This window comes from Rhipicephalus sanguineus, chromosome 8 (genome assembly GCF_013339695.2).
Source record: "Rhipicephalus sanguineus isolate Rsan-2018 chromosome 8, BIME_Rsan_1.4, whole genome shotgun sequence".
In the NCBI taxonomy this organism is placed as follows: domain Eukaryota; kingdom Metazoa; phylum Arthropoda; class Arachnida; order Ixodida; family Ixodidae; genus Rhipicephalus; species Rhipicephalus sanguineus.
The window spans coordinates 153789404-153804230 of record NC_051183.1 but is presented as its reverse complement, the minus strand read 5'-3'; the positions used below and the strand labels follow the sequence as shown (position 1 = coordinate 153804230).

The 14827-nt window shown below is 47.3% G+C and overlaps 1 protein-coding gene across 1 annotated transcript in view; it reads right to left on the bottom strand.

Annotated features, from left to right (window-relative positions):
* Window positions 1–14827, bottom strand: part of LOC119402407 (probable cytochrome P450 12c1, mitochondrial) — a 156121-nt gene that overhangs the window by 101344 nt on the left and 39950 nt on the right. The window contains exon 2 of the mRNA XM_037669547.2: window positions 5208–5445. Coding sequence (XP_037525475.2) covers window positions 5208–5404 — 197 coding nt within the window. The 5' untranslated portion in view covers window positions 5405–5445. The remainder of the gene's footprint in view (window positions 1–5207; window positions 5446–14827) is intronic.

The window sequence follows — 14827 nt, the reverse complement described above, 5'->3', positions numbered from 1 at the left end:
AACGAGAGAGACAGGACGGGCGCTACATTCATCTGTAGCGCCCGTCCTTTCTCTCTCGTTCTGGTGAATCGTCTTGTTTTTGCGCACAAAGCTTCCCATCAGCTATGCATCATCTCGCCGAATTTCAAGTTTTGTTAAACTATACAAGGCCATGTTTTACCCTCTGTCCTCCTCCTTTCCTTCCTCCTCATCCTCAATTCCCTTCATAAAACCCCTGCGCATACTACGCATAGCTATGCTATGCGAGGAGCGACTTGGCACACACCCGCTTTCTGTGTCGCATACCCGCCGAGCTCTCTGTCCCCGACACCGGACCAGCTGCGAGCAGAAACAGCTGCGCTGTCAACCCTTTCACTCCTGACGTTTTTCAACGGACAGAAAATTCTTGTCGATTTTGCTTTAATACCACCACAAGAGCACGAAAATTATGTATTCAGAGCACCCCATTAGTATATAAGAAAAATAGCGAACTATCCTGCATATAGAACGCCAGGTCGAAAAGCAAGTTTTCGCTCTCGTGATACAGAACTCTTAATTGCACTTGAATGGCCGTCCTGTAATTATTCGACGCTTTGTAAGGTCTAATATCATGGTGGATTGGCGAATATCATCGTTTCTTGCGTCGAAATTATTTTCACCCATGCCTTCAAAGGCCAGCTGACGGAACTGCACGTCATTATAATTATCTTCTATCTCCCTCACACATCATTCATATAGTGCACCAAACGTATTCAAATCCGCTATACACAATCTCGCTATTGTAGCCCCAATGCTAGTTAGAAAAGAAATGCAGGCTGATTTCCCACAGATAATAACAATATATCATAAGCTGACACTTGGACTACGGCTCTGGGTCAGCGTGCAATGCGTTCAAATTTCTGACAAACACTGAGCCCTGATGATTTTATACCTTGACGTAAAGATTATGAATTGCTGCGGGCGACGCGTGAATGTTGGGGAAGACACATTCTCTAATAATAATAATATCTGGGGTTTAACGTCCCAAAACCGAGATATGATTATGAGAGACGCCGTAGTGGAGGGCTCCGGAAATTTCGACCACCTGGGGTTCTTTAACGTGCACCTAAATCTAAGTACACGGGCCTCAAACATTTTCGTTCTCTAAATAAGCATATATATATATATATATATATATATATATATATATATATATATATATATATATATATATATATATATACATATATATATATATATATATATATATACGGTGCATGACGACGGCGGCAAAAACCAGCCGAGACTCTCCATATATAATTGCTATCGTAATAAAAAGAAAGAAATAGCGGCACCTTTGCTAAGTCTGGCCATCGCGGCTGCCGTGGCTGCGGACAACAAACCCGCAAAGTGACTGTAAAACGGTTGCTACGGTAGGAGCAAATGCGCCCAAACACCTGCCCGAAAATCCGTTTTCTCCCCCACAGCACGGGATCCTTTGTCCTGTTGGGGAAAAGGTCCCCGTCTCCTCCGACGAGGCGCAGGTGGGTCGCGCCCACTCACTAATTCGTTACGCTGCTGTCACGTGCTCCGCAATCCTCCGTGTCCCCCGCGGACTTCTCACTCGTGTGAATACCGCTTTAGGCGCATTTCCAGTCCGGCCGTGGTTTTTGGTAGCGATGCCAAGCTTCTGGAGTTGTTAAGTTTTTGCTAGTAGTACTAAGAATCGCTAGGCTTGGCTATTCTGCCGTTTTGGTCGGTTCCGCACACTACGCACGTGTTGCATGAGTAGCTATTACGTGATTTCCTAATTTCAGTAACCTCACTGGCTGTTACGTGGTTTTGGGCGGGAACATGTCATGGGACTTGTTGTTGCGTAATATTACGTGATTTTAGTCACTTGACTAGTTGTTACGTTATGTGACGTGACTAGTTCTTACGTGATATTATGTGCCTTTATTCACGTGACTATTTCTTACGTGATGCTACATGACTTTAGTCACTTGAAAGACTTTTGGTGTAGCGCGAAAGGAAACACGGACACTAGAAGGCGCACAGGAACACTATACAGCGCCACTAGCAACAACATGTTTATTTTCAAGAACCAGACCACTTATATACCACCAAAATCAGGCAGACAGCTGAACACGTGGGATCACTCAGATAATGCGTAAAACACCACTTCACTAAGCAAAATCATGACAGGATAAAACTGTAAATCACCGCTTGCGCAAGAACCCAACCTCTTTAGGTAACAATGTTATCGATGGCTTGCTCACACACAATTCACCAAGCGCATCGATAAGCTCGGCTTCAACTACAAGACGGGTGATCTCTTCTTTATGTTGACCAACAATGACGGTGTTATGAAACAATGGTCGGCAACCGCATGCATGAACGTGGAGTGCTAGAAACCCATCAGGCGCTACTCTATTCGATTTTTAATGGTGCTCTCTTAATCGCTCATTGACACATCTGCTGGTTTGACCGACGTACTGCTTTCCACAAGAAAGCGGAACACGATAAATTGCGAAACAGTTGCAATCAACAAATTTCTTTGCATGCTTTTTTGTGCAACCAACTTTTTCTGATCTAACTGGATTCGTCATGGCGCACAGTTTCCCGAGCTTATCCGGCACTGAAAAGACTACCCTAATAATATCGCGAAGTGCCACGTTCTTGAGATTACGTGACAGCTGGTGAACATAGGGGATTACAGCAGTGCGTCTCGTTTCTCTCGTTATTGACTAGATTTTTGCGTGCTGTTACGTGGTTTTTGGCTGGAACATGGCATTGACTTGCTGTTACGTGATGTCACGCGATTTTAGTCACGTGATGCTACGTGATTTTTAGTCACGTTACTAGTTGTCACGTGAGGTTACATTAATTTTAATCACGTGACTAGTGGTTACGTGATTTACGTGACTTTTGGTCATGTGACTAGATGTTTTTTATCATCTGTGACTAGATGTGATTTTTAGTCCCGTGAGTAGTTGTTACGTGATGTTACGTGATTTTAGTCACGTGGGTGGTTGTTATTTAATGTTACATTGATTTTAGTCACGTAACTAGTTGTTAAGTGATGGTTCGTGATTTCAGTCACGTGACTAGGTGTTACGAGATGTTACAAAATTTTTAGTCGCATGACTATTTGTTACGGAATATTACGTGATTTTAGACACGTGGCTAGTTGTTACGTGGTGTTACGTGATTTTAGTTACATAACTGGTTGTTGCGAGATGTTACGTGATTTTTAGTCACGTAACAGATTTGCCGTTGACGTAACATCAGGGTTATTAAAGTCTACGCCGGACGAATTGGCGCACGTGCTGGGGGAGCGAAGCGGAAGGGGGAGAAGAGGACGACGCGAGCGCATGCCAATTCATAATGATCATAATTTCTGTTTGCACTACCCGGTGCAACGAAAAGCTTAAAGGCGCTGTCTACCATCCTTCATCGCTTTTCTGTTTTGTACCGCAATAGAAAGCGTACCGTCTGAAGTGTCCAACCTTGTAGTGATTTCTCTGGAAATTGAGTAGAAATTTTTAAAACAGAATTTTTAGATCTGCGTTCGGTCTTCTTCCATTGGCGTGAAACATGCCCACAACAGTGTTTGGTGGACATGACGACGATTGTAGTGCCGGTAAAAATTAAAACCAAAAGCACATGTGATTTCTGTAAGATCACTTTATTTTCGCTGAACACTATTGTAATGAATGTAACAGTCGTTTTCAACGCGCTAGCGGTTAAATGAAGCCTTATAATACGTTTACAGAACACTTGTTTTGCTGTAATCGCAGTCTATGCGTTTATTTTAGCACTGCTGCCGCAATTCAAGCTAAGTCGATGCATCAAAAAGAGACAATAAAGGCGCGCCTTCACAGCGCAGCACATGTGAGGCATCCTAACAACAATACAGCGGCACAGTACGACCAACGCGGAGAGCCGCATGGCATAGCGCATGAGTTGCAGCAGACGAAATCGAAGATGGCGCCGCAAGGAGTGCCACCGGGCGCCTTTTTGGATGCGTGAGAAAAAAATTGCAAAAAAATTACTCTCTGACGCATCCGAATGGTGTCTCAAGTGCGTAAAATACAATTTCAAGTTATACATGTTTGTTTTTAAGCAAAATGAGTCTACCTGCGAGAATTTCTTGTCCTACCAGTAGATTGAACCACATCGCTCTTGGGTGACGCTAGCGGTCATTCTTTCATGACTTTCAACGTCAAATTAAAAATATAATTCCTTTTTTATTGGGCAAAAGCATGCTCGTTGCCGCCGATGTGACGAACGATCTTCTCATCTTCACCACAATCAGAAAAGTTTTTCCGAGCGGTAGACAGTCCCTTTAAACAACTCCGCTGTTGAAAATTTGCACTAGCTTGCGCTAGTGGTGTAAGGCTGGAACCAACAGCGGAGCTAGGTTTCGGATTCCCGATGAGGAAACTGCCCTCCCAAGCCCGCGTCCCTGCCCCGCTCAAAAGGCATGGCCTTGGCGGGAACATGGCACGTGACAAATGTTACGCGATTTCTTTTGCGGGAACATGTCACGGGAGTGGCGTTAAGAGATTTTTGCGGGAAGATGTCAAGTGGCTTGACTTGACTTGAAAAAAAGAATAAATGTTACGTGATTTCGCGTCATGCGACTACTGTTATGTGATTGTCGCGGGAACATGTCACGCTACTAGTGGTACGTATTCGAGATGTCAAGTAAATAGAAGAATATGAATTGTTTGGGACGCATTTGGCATGTACCATCACACTATAAATGACGAACCCTGGCGAGAAAAGTATGTAAGAGCCGGTACTTCCGTACGGGTCAGAAACATGGATGCTTGAGAAGAAGGTTCAACTTATATTGAGGACCACGCCACGAGGCATGGAAAGGAAAATGATCGGTGTACGTTAAGGAACAAGAAGACAACAGAGTGGGTCCTGGAACAAACGCGTGTTAAAAGACGTTAGTAGAAATCAAGAAGAAGAAATGACAATGCGCAGGGCATGTAGCGAGATGTGAAGATGTCGGCTGGTCACTAAGAGTAGCAGACTGATTCCAAAGGGAGGCAAGCGCGCCAGGGAGAGAGAGGAATTTAGATGGGCAGGCGCGATGAAGTTCGCGGTGATAATGTCGCCGTAGCAAGCACAGGACCGGGATAGTAGGAGAAACATTGCCCTACGGTGAGCGCAGTAAGGCTGATGACGATGTTTAAGTCTGGCAATAAAGACAATAAACCAGAAATACTTCTTACGCGTTGAGTATGCCAGCGTTGGCGAAGTACTCCGTCCTATCTGTGTGGTAGAGCTTGAACGGAAGTGCTCCCATGCGATATGGCATCCGTCCCTCTTCTTGGTACAAAGCTCGAATGTCGTCAGCGTTGAACAGGTGCACAAGAACTCTTCTTCCAGGAAGTTGTTCCCCTACAACAGGGCCGTACCGATGGTACATGTCCCAGGCAGCTTCGTTCTGATTCCTGATGTTGTATCTACCTGAAATGGAGAAAAATCAACATTAAATAAATCTACATCGAAAGCTTCGTTACCAAGATGAGCCATAGAGATAACTTTTTTTTTTTGTCAAATGGTAATGTTTCATGTTCCCCGTGACGCAGTGCTTTGTACGAGCAAAAATACACGAGTGTTAGCAGTTTTAATGCTGCGATGTATTGCACTAAAAAATCGATCACTAACAAAATGAAGAAGCATTCTGCCAAGCACTCAAGCACAGGCACAAACACAAACACAAACCCTTCAATGAGCGGGCACACCATCTTGCTTCCACGATGCTGTTGTGATGAACAGCTAAAACTTAAACGGGGGAATGTATCGCGTAGCTCTGACACCTTTCAGATAATGCTGACTGCACCGATAAGGCGTGCAGACACCTCGCTGTGCTTGCGGAGGCAGCGCGCACTGAAAGGTATGAGAAGCTTTTTTTTGAAATGATTCCACTCAGCGCCTCTTGATTTGTTTAATATGTTTGTGCTTGAATGCCTGTTTAAAGTGCTTGGAATCATCAACTTGTGGGCCAATCAGCAACCACCTGGTACTTGAACGAATTCCAACTAGGCGAAGTAACCATGTCACGCATGTTCTCTGCTAGCGTTCATTGCTAAGAAATCTATATTAATACGAGATTTTTCCCCATGATGGCTATAGCCAGCAGCCTTAAGTTGTTCTTTATTTAATATGCACTCATTTTGTGGTATTGAGGAGGTCACGTCTCTTCCGAACAAATGAACGTTTTAATCGTGGTTATGTGTGCCTCAATGGAAATATATATATATGTATATATATATATATATATATATATATATATATATATATATATATATATATATATATATATATATATATATATATATATATATATATGAGGCAGGAAGTGTCCTTGGATCCAGTCGAATCAATGCTTTGCGAAGTAGAGGACGTGCAACACGAAAACTTTTTATTAATCCGACGTTTCAGCCGGGGACCGGCCTTCATCAGGGCATATATATATATATATATATATATATATATATACATATATATATATATATATATATATATATATATATATATATATATATATATATATATATATATATATATATATATATATATATATATATATATATATATATATATTGTAGCGAAGAGGAATGCCCAGCGCTGCAGCCACATCGCCAGCTTGGCTCGAGGCACGAGCGGGAGCTGCCCAGCCTGTGTTTGCTGAAACGCTGCCTGCGCCTGTTACAGATCTTGCTGTCCCTGCTCGGACGCTTCCTGCCCAGTGTTTTTATTATATTTTTGGTGGAGGTTGCTGTGGTTTTCCCCGGCCCTGGAATTACGCAGTCGAAAGTTGCCTCCCGTCATGCCTGACAACGCCAACTCGGCAGCCCCCACGGCTTCGCCGCCCATGGTATGTCCCGGTGCCCAACTTCTGCGCGAACCCGAGATCTTCAGCGGCACCGATGAGAAAGACGTGGAGGATTGGCTTGAATCTTACGAAAGAGCCAGCGCTACCAACAAATGGGACGATCCTATGAAGCTCGGCACCGTAATGTTTTATTTAACGGACGTCGCCAAGCTGTGGTATAAAAACCACGAGGCCGATATCCCCACTTGGACGACCTTCAAAACCAACATCGCAGCAGTTTTTGGCCGCCCTGGTGTGCGCAAACTTCGGGCAGAACAACGCCTACGAAGCCGGTCCCAGCAGGCAGGTGAAACGTTCACCAGCTACATCGAGGACGTTCTCGACCTCTGCCGCCGGGTCAACCCGACCATGGCCGAAGCGGACAAGGTGCGCCACATCATGAAGGGCATTTCCGATGACGCCTTTCAAATGCTGCTCTCTAAGAACCCTGGCACTGTCTCTGAACTCATTGAGCTTTGCCAGAGTTTCGACGAGCTCCGAAGACAGCGTCTTCTCACGCGCCGCCAACACGTATCTGACGAAGCCATCTCGAGCGTGGCTAGCGCTCCTCACCTCGAGTCACTGTTCTCCCAGATAAAGGAGTTTGTCCGTGCTGAGGTCGCTCGTCAGCTTTCGCTGCTATCAACAGCCGGCCAACCACCATCGCCTTTGCCAGCAAACATACGCCAGGTGATACAGGAGCAAGTTTGCGCGGCTCTGCCTTCTGCCCGCGACACTCCACCGGCGCCGACCCCTGTCGCCTGTGCCGAGGTACATGCTCCCCTAAGCTACGCCGAAGTTGCCGCACGGTCGCCGCCTCAGTCCTTTGCGCCATTACCATCTGCCGTGCCACTACGACCAACACCCCGCCTCGATCAGGCCATGTACCTCCAGGGTAGCGGACAATGGCGCACTTTCGACAACCGGCCAATATGCTTTGCGTGTGGGCTACCGGGCCACGTCGCTCGATATTGCCGTCGTCGAGTACGTCCCTACCACCAGACCTTCGAACCTGACCCGTATGTGTCACCGCGGCCATCGTTCTCAGCGTCTCGGAACCCCGGCCAGATGTCTTCATATACCGACCACCATCCTGCTGCCAACCGCCGCTCGCCATCGCCTCGACGCCGCTCGCTATCGCCGATGCGCCGTCGTCCCTCTACGCCAGAGCGGGAAAACTAATTGCCGCAGTTCCAGAGGCAGGAACTGCGTCACCCGCGAAAAGACCAAGGCCTCTCCCTTCACCGACGAACGTTATTGACGTGTATGTGGATGGCGTCGCTGCACTCGCCCTTGTCGATACAGGTGCAGCAGTTTCAGTTATCAGTGCCAAACTCTGCCGCTTGCTCAAAAAAGTTACGACGCCGCTGTCCAACATATCGCTTCGTACCGCCAGCGCAGACCGCGTCACGCCGGCCGCTGCATGTTCTGCTCGCGTCGTAATTAACGATATCCTCTACGTCGTCGAATTTTTAGTCCTGCATTCTTGCTCACATGACGTCATTTTGGGTTGGGACTTTCTATCAGCTAATAAAGCCGTCATCGACTGTTCTCGCGCGGAAGTGGCATTTGAAGCGCTTTGCGATGCTCCGTTATTTGACGCTCGTGAAGCCGAGGACAAGCTATTTCTTGCCGAAGACGTTACGATACCGCCGCACTCCTTTGCCCTTGCCACGGTGTCCTGCAACAGTATCGCCGAGTCAAGCGCACTTTTTACGCCATCTCCTATCTTCGTCCGCCGCAAATGTTCACCGCTGCCTTTTGCCCTTTTGGAAATCCGTGACGGTGTCAGCACACTGCTTGTCTCCAACCTTTTGTCATGGCCTCTAACACTCCTTCGCGGTGAGTGCGTCGGACGTGTACACGGTGTCGACCCTTCGACCATCACTGACATGCCAACTGCTTCCACCGCCGAACACGAAGTCGACGGAGTCACCTGTGACTCCTCGCAGCAGACGCCTACGCCTGATGTCCTGAGCAGCTCCGTTGCCGACACGTTGACTGTTCCTCAACACTCCCAGCTCCTACATCTCCTCGACAGATTCCGTTCGTCCTTTGACTGCCAGCATGCTCCCCTCGGTCGTACGTCAACTGTGCGTCACCGCATAGACACGGGTACCAGCGCACCACTGCGACAAAGACCGTATCGTGTGTCTACGACAGAGCGCCAGGTAATCGACGACCAAGTAGCTGACATGCTGAAGCGTGGCGTCATCCAGCCTTCGAATAGCCCATGGGCATCTCCAGTTGTCCTCGTTAAGAAGAAGGATGGGTCGATTCGCTTCTGCGTTGATTACCGCCGTCTCAACAAAATCACTCGAAAAGACGTTTATCCCTTACCGAGAATTGACGATGCCCTTGACTGCCTTCAAGGCGCGGAGTTCTTTTCTTCTATTGACTTACGGAGCGGCTATTGGCAAGTCCCCGTGGCGCCTGACGACCAACCTAAAACGGCCTTCATCACACCCGATGGCCTTTATGAATTCCGTGTCATGCCGTTCGGTCTTTGCAACGCGCCCGCAACATTCGAGCGCATGATGGACAACATTTTGCGAGGTCTTAAGTGGAAAACATGCCTCTGCTACCTAGACGACGTCGTTGTATTTTCATCAGATTTTCCTACGCACCTCCGCAGGCTAGAGGAAGTGCTTCAGTGCCTAACTGACGCTGGCCTTCAGCTCAACCTGAAGAAATGCCGCTTTGGCGCAAGGCAACTCACCATCCTTGGCCACGTTGTATCCAAAGACGGTATTCTTCCCGACACCGCCAAGCTTCGGGCAGTTGCTGACTTTCCTAAACCTGCAACTCTCAAAGAACTTCGTAGCTTCCTTGGCCTCTGTTCCTATTTTCGCCGCTTCATCCGGAATTTCGCGTCCATCACCGCTCCCTTGAATCAGCTCCTACGGAGCGACTCGAAAAGTTACGCTTGGACGCACGCTTGTGACTATGCCTTTCAAGAGTTGCGCCATCTGCTCACCTCTCCGCCAATCCTGCGTCATTTCGACCCTACTGCTCCGACTGAGGTCCACACCGACGCCAGCGGTGTTGGACTCGGCGCCGTGCTCGCGCAGCGCAAATCTGGATTCCAAGAGTACGTCGTCGCATACGCAAGCCGCACCCTCACTAAAGCAGAGACCAATTATTCTGTTACAGAGAAGGAATGTTTGGCCATAATTTGGGCTCTTGGTAAATTTCGACCTTATCTGTATGGCCGCCCCTTCGACGTAGTCACAGACCACCATGCGCTTTGTTGGTTATCCACGTTGAAGGACCCCTCCGGCCGATTAGCTCGCTGGGCTTTGCGGTTGCAGGATTTCGACATGCGCGTTGTCTACAGGTCGGGCCGCCGCCACACCGATGCCGACGCCCTATCACGCTCGCCTGTATCAACCGACAGCACTGCCTGCCTATCTGCCGTGGACGAAGTACTTTCGTTCCCAGCTGACTGCGACATGGCGTCGGAGCAACGCAAGGATGCCTGGATCAGCGCTCTGCTCCGATTCCTTTCCAACCCGTCGACTCTTCCTTCAGCTCCTAGAGCCTTGCGTCGTCAAGCTACTCACTTTGAGATCCGTGATGGCCTCCTCTATCGCAGGAACTACATGTCCGACGGCCGCAAGTGGTTGCTAGTGATACCTCGACATCTTCGGGCTCAAATATGTTCAGCCTTTCACGCTGATCCACAGTGTGCACATGCGGGCGTCTTCAAAACATACGCCCGACTTTCCTCGAGGTTCTATTGGCGAGGCATGTACACATTTGTGCGCAAGTACATTCGGTCATGCCCACAGTGCCAACGACGCAAAGCTCCTACTCCGCACGTCTCTGGTACGCTCCAGCCAATACCGTGCCCGGCCAGGCCCTTCGACCGCATTGGCATTGACTTGTATGGACCTCTTCCCTTCACGGCTTGCGGAAACCGCTGGGTAGTCGTCGCCGTCGACCACTTGACGCGATACGCAGAAACAGCCGCTCTACCTGCTGCCACAGCCCGTGACGTAGCATCTTTCCTCCTGCGGAACTTCATTCTCCGTCACGGCGCACCCCGCGAACTTCTGAGCGACAGAGGACGTGTATTCCTTTCCGAGGTTGTAAACGCACTCCTTGCCGAATGCCATATCGTTCATCGCACTACTACCGCCTACCATCCTCAAACCAATGGCTTGACAGAAAGATTCAACCGCACCCTCGGAGACATGATCTCTAAATACGTTGCCTCTGATCACTCTGACTGGGACCTAATTTTGCCCTTCGTGACGTACGCTTACAACACGGCTCCACAGGCGACTACAGGCTTTTCACCATTTTTCCTCTTATATGGCCGCGAACCTTCTACCACCCTCGACACCATTCTGCCATACCAACCCGATTCATCCGAACCTACGCCCATCTCTCAAGTTGCCCGCCGCGCCGAGGAGTGCCGTCAGCTCGCCCGCTCGTTTACAACAGTAGACCAATGGAAACAGAAATCTCGTCGTGCCGATGACCACCCGTACCCTGATCCTCACTTTCTTCCAGAATCCCTTGTGTGGCTTTGGGTTCCAGCTGTCCCTACTGGCCTCTCCTCCAAGCTTGCTTCGAAATATCAGGGACCCTACCGTGTCGTTGCGCAGACGTCACCTGTAAACTACATCGTCGAACCGGTTACACCGGTTCGACGATAAATAATAATATAATACGACGAAAATATAATAAAAACACTGGGCAGGAAGCGTCCGAGCAGGGACAGCAAGATCTGTAACAGGCGCAGGCAGCGTTTCAGCAAACACAGGCTGGGCAGCTCCCGCTCGTGCCTCGAGCCAAGCTGGCGATGTGGCTGCAGCGCTGGGCATTCCTCTTCGCTACAATATATATATATATATATATATATATATATATATATATATATATATATATATATATATATATATATATATATATATATATATATATATATATATATGTATACAGGAGGGAGGATTGCGCACCGCAGATTGAAACCTATCGTGTCGGCCGAGTATGAGGTGTCATCGACACTGTAACCACCGTGAGAAGGGTGTTCAGCGAAGCGCACTGGCAAAGATACCGAAGCGAGACGACACACCCGCGGTGTGTTGCCTATCTTCCTTTGTCTTTGTGAGTGCGTTTGGATGGAAACCCTCCTCATGATGTTCAACCAACTAGCTAAGACAAGCACTGTCCTTTGTATGACTATTAATTTTTTTCGTGTTCAAGCATTTTTTTTTAATGGGGAGCCCTTCCCCTATCGGAAAAATAACGGCAAGCGAAGCTTGGCGTGGGAATGCCTGACCTGCTATTCTCTATTTCTTTCCCTCTTACTGCGCATTGCTCTCTCCTAACTTTTTCCTTCCTCCATGCCGAGAATTGGACCTTCACCCCCGTGCTCAGCAGGGCAACACTCCTTTTGCTACAGGCAGTGCTAGGCAAAGATAGTTTGAAATTGTATCGCGATACGATACAAGATTCTCAGTCAAGAAGTATTTGAGGTACAGATACAAGATACTACAACACTGATTATATCCGATACGATACATTCCAATTGTATCTTGAGATACTTCGACACATTCGCAAATTTGTTATAAAAATATATAATGTAGCACTAAACGCCTGTGAACAAAAGTGCTGGCTTTAAAATTTATTAACTGCGACCAATTTTGCTTCATTTGAATGAAATTTCTGTGAGTATCCTAAAAGTTCTTTACTTCATGCTCAAAGTATTTAGTTTCATTCCGAAACAACTTCATGGAGTTACTTTAGCTGCTTAGCATGACAGCTCTTTATACACATCGCTGAGAGCGGTTTTTGCTTGTCTCTTTTGTAATTGATGGGAGTCGCGGCCTTGCTTGCTGACCAGCTAGCGGGTTGCCATCTGATCACGAGAACTTCAATTAGAAGCCTCCGCGCCATGGTGAAAATACCGCTGTGGAGTTCTAACTTGCCCGTAAACGTATTACGGCTTTCGCATTAGCGGATCACCGGAACGAATGACATGTGCTGCCCAGAAACGTTTGAGAAACATTGCACAGTTCCACAGGGCACCGCAGGGCACCGCCGCTTTTCAACTATTCCCACTTATAGCTCTGATCACCTGGTGACTAGTAACAGCAGCATTGAATGACTCTGGTAACAGTAAAGTAATTTAGGGAAACATAAACAAGAAAAACAGCTAAATCTAAGTAACATAAAAAAGCGATTCCGTATAAAACACAGCGAATAAGTATACAGGCCGGATAGGATACAGGCCGCACCTAAGAGCTAATATTAATTGTTGCGTTTTACGTCCCTAAACTACGACATGATTATGAGAGACACTGTAATGAAGGGGCTCCGGAACTTTCGGCCACCTGTGGTTCTAAAGCCTAAATATAAGCACACGGGCCTCTAGCATTCTCCCTGCATCCAAATGCGGCCGCCGCGACCTTTGGGTCAGCAGTCAGGCACATTAATCACTAGTCAACCGCGACGGTAACCCCTAATAGCTATGACAATTAAACCCAGTGCCTATGTAAAATAGCGTAAAACGGCTCGTTGGGACGCTCGTAAGAAAAATGGAGCATTTAGTATGAGAATGTTTCTCGCATACCTTGCTATCATATTTAAGATGGCTACTAATAACTTACGTTAATACAATGCGAACTCAGTTTCGTTTTTACTTAGTAGTAAGCAAAATTTTTGTTATGGTATACTCCAGACGTGACCGGATTATTATATATTTTCTCTCATCCGATCGCCTGTACATAACAGTAAATTCAAGTAGAATATAAGTATGTAAACAGTCGAAGAATTACGCAGACAGTTAAAGCAAGAATAAAGAAGAGCTTCCCTTGGCAGCTCGTGCAGTAACGAGACCGCAAAAAAAGAAAAACAATATAGAGGCATAGGTAATGCATGGGGTGCAGGACGACTAAAAAGAACTTCTGCTAACAATCATATTAAAATCTTAAAACTGGTTGAATAAAAGAAAACAAGAGACGTACGCAGAGCAGTGGCGTAGCCAGGGGGGGGGGGGGCACACCGGGCCCGTACCCCCCCCCCTGAAAAAAATTTCAGTCTACGCCACTGACGCAGAGCCAGCATCTATTAGCTGAATGTTTGTTCTGTTAGATCCAGCACCGGTACCATGGTGCTATAGCTGTTAGAATCTTATTTGCATATAAGTCAATCTCATTGCGTGTAGGTCAAACATACATCCACAAGATCATTCAAATAACCGTTGTGTGAAAACCACAAGGCGCAAATCAACCCCCCATTCTTGCATTCTTCAGACTTTGTAACGAATCGCCTCGCAAGAGGAACTTCCATAACGGCACTATACAGCGGCATCAAAGTGTGTGCAAAAGACACCGCACGCATTGGAGTGCGCGGTACAGGATAGCGACTAAGTGCCAAGTGTTAAACCTCACTATGAGCGTAGAACACGCTGAACAAATGCAGCTGGTGCAGGTCGGCGCTTATAGCAGTGATGCAAGTGCGGTATCTGCTTCAGTATCATAGATGCGTGCTTTCACAACACGTTCAACGCATTGCGCTCGTGATCTATCGACGCCGCACGACATATGACAGAGAGAGAAGCGTTTTATTGTAAAACTGTAGATGTTTTCTTGGCTATTCGCCTGACATACTCAGCACTGCAGGTGGTGAGTAACGATTATGATATATACAATGATAAACGCATAGGACATACAGCCACACACACGTAGACTACGCTGTTTAGAAAATTGCGTTCAAACTCGCGGCCCGCAGAAAGTCAACAGCGCTCTCGTGGCGCGTAGCGCACAGGTGCTGCTTTGCCATGGGCCCGGAATATGTCACAACTCTAAGCACGAGCCCCATCACAGATGTAAGGCCGCCTTCAGAGACTGTCTCTCTGATGCGTATCGCTTGCATTCACAAAGAACATGATAGAAATCTTCTGGGACGTTACATTGGACGCACAATGATGAGTCCGACAGTTTAATTTTGCTCCTAAAG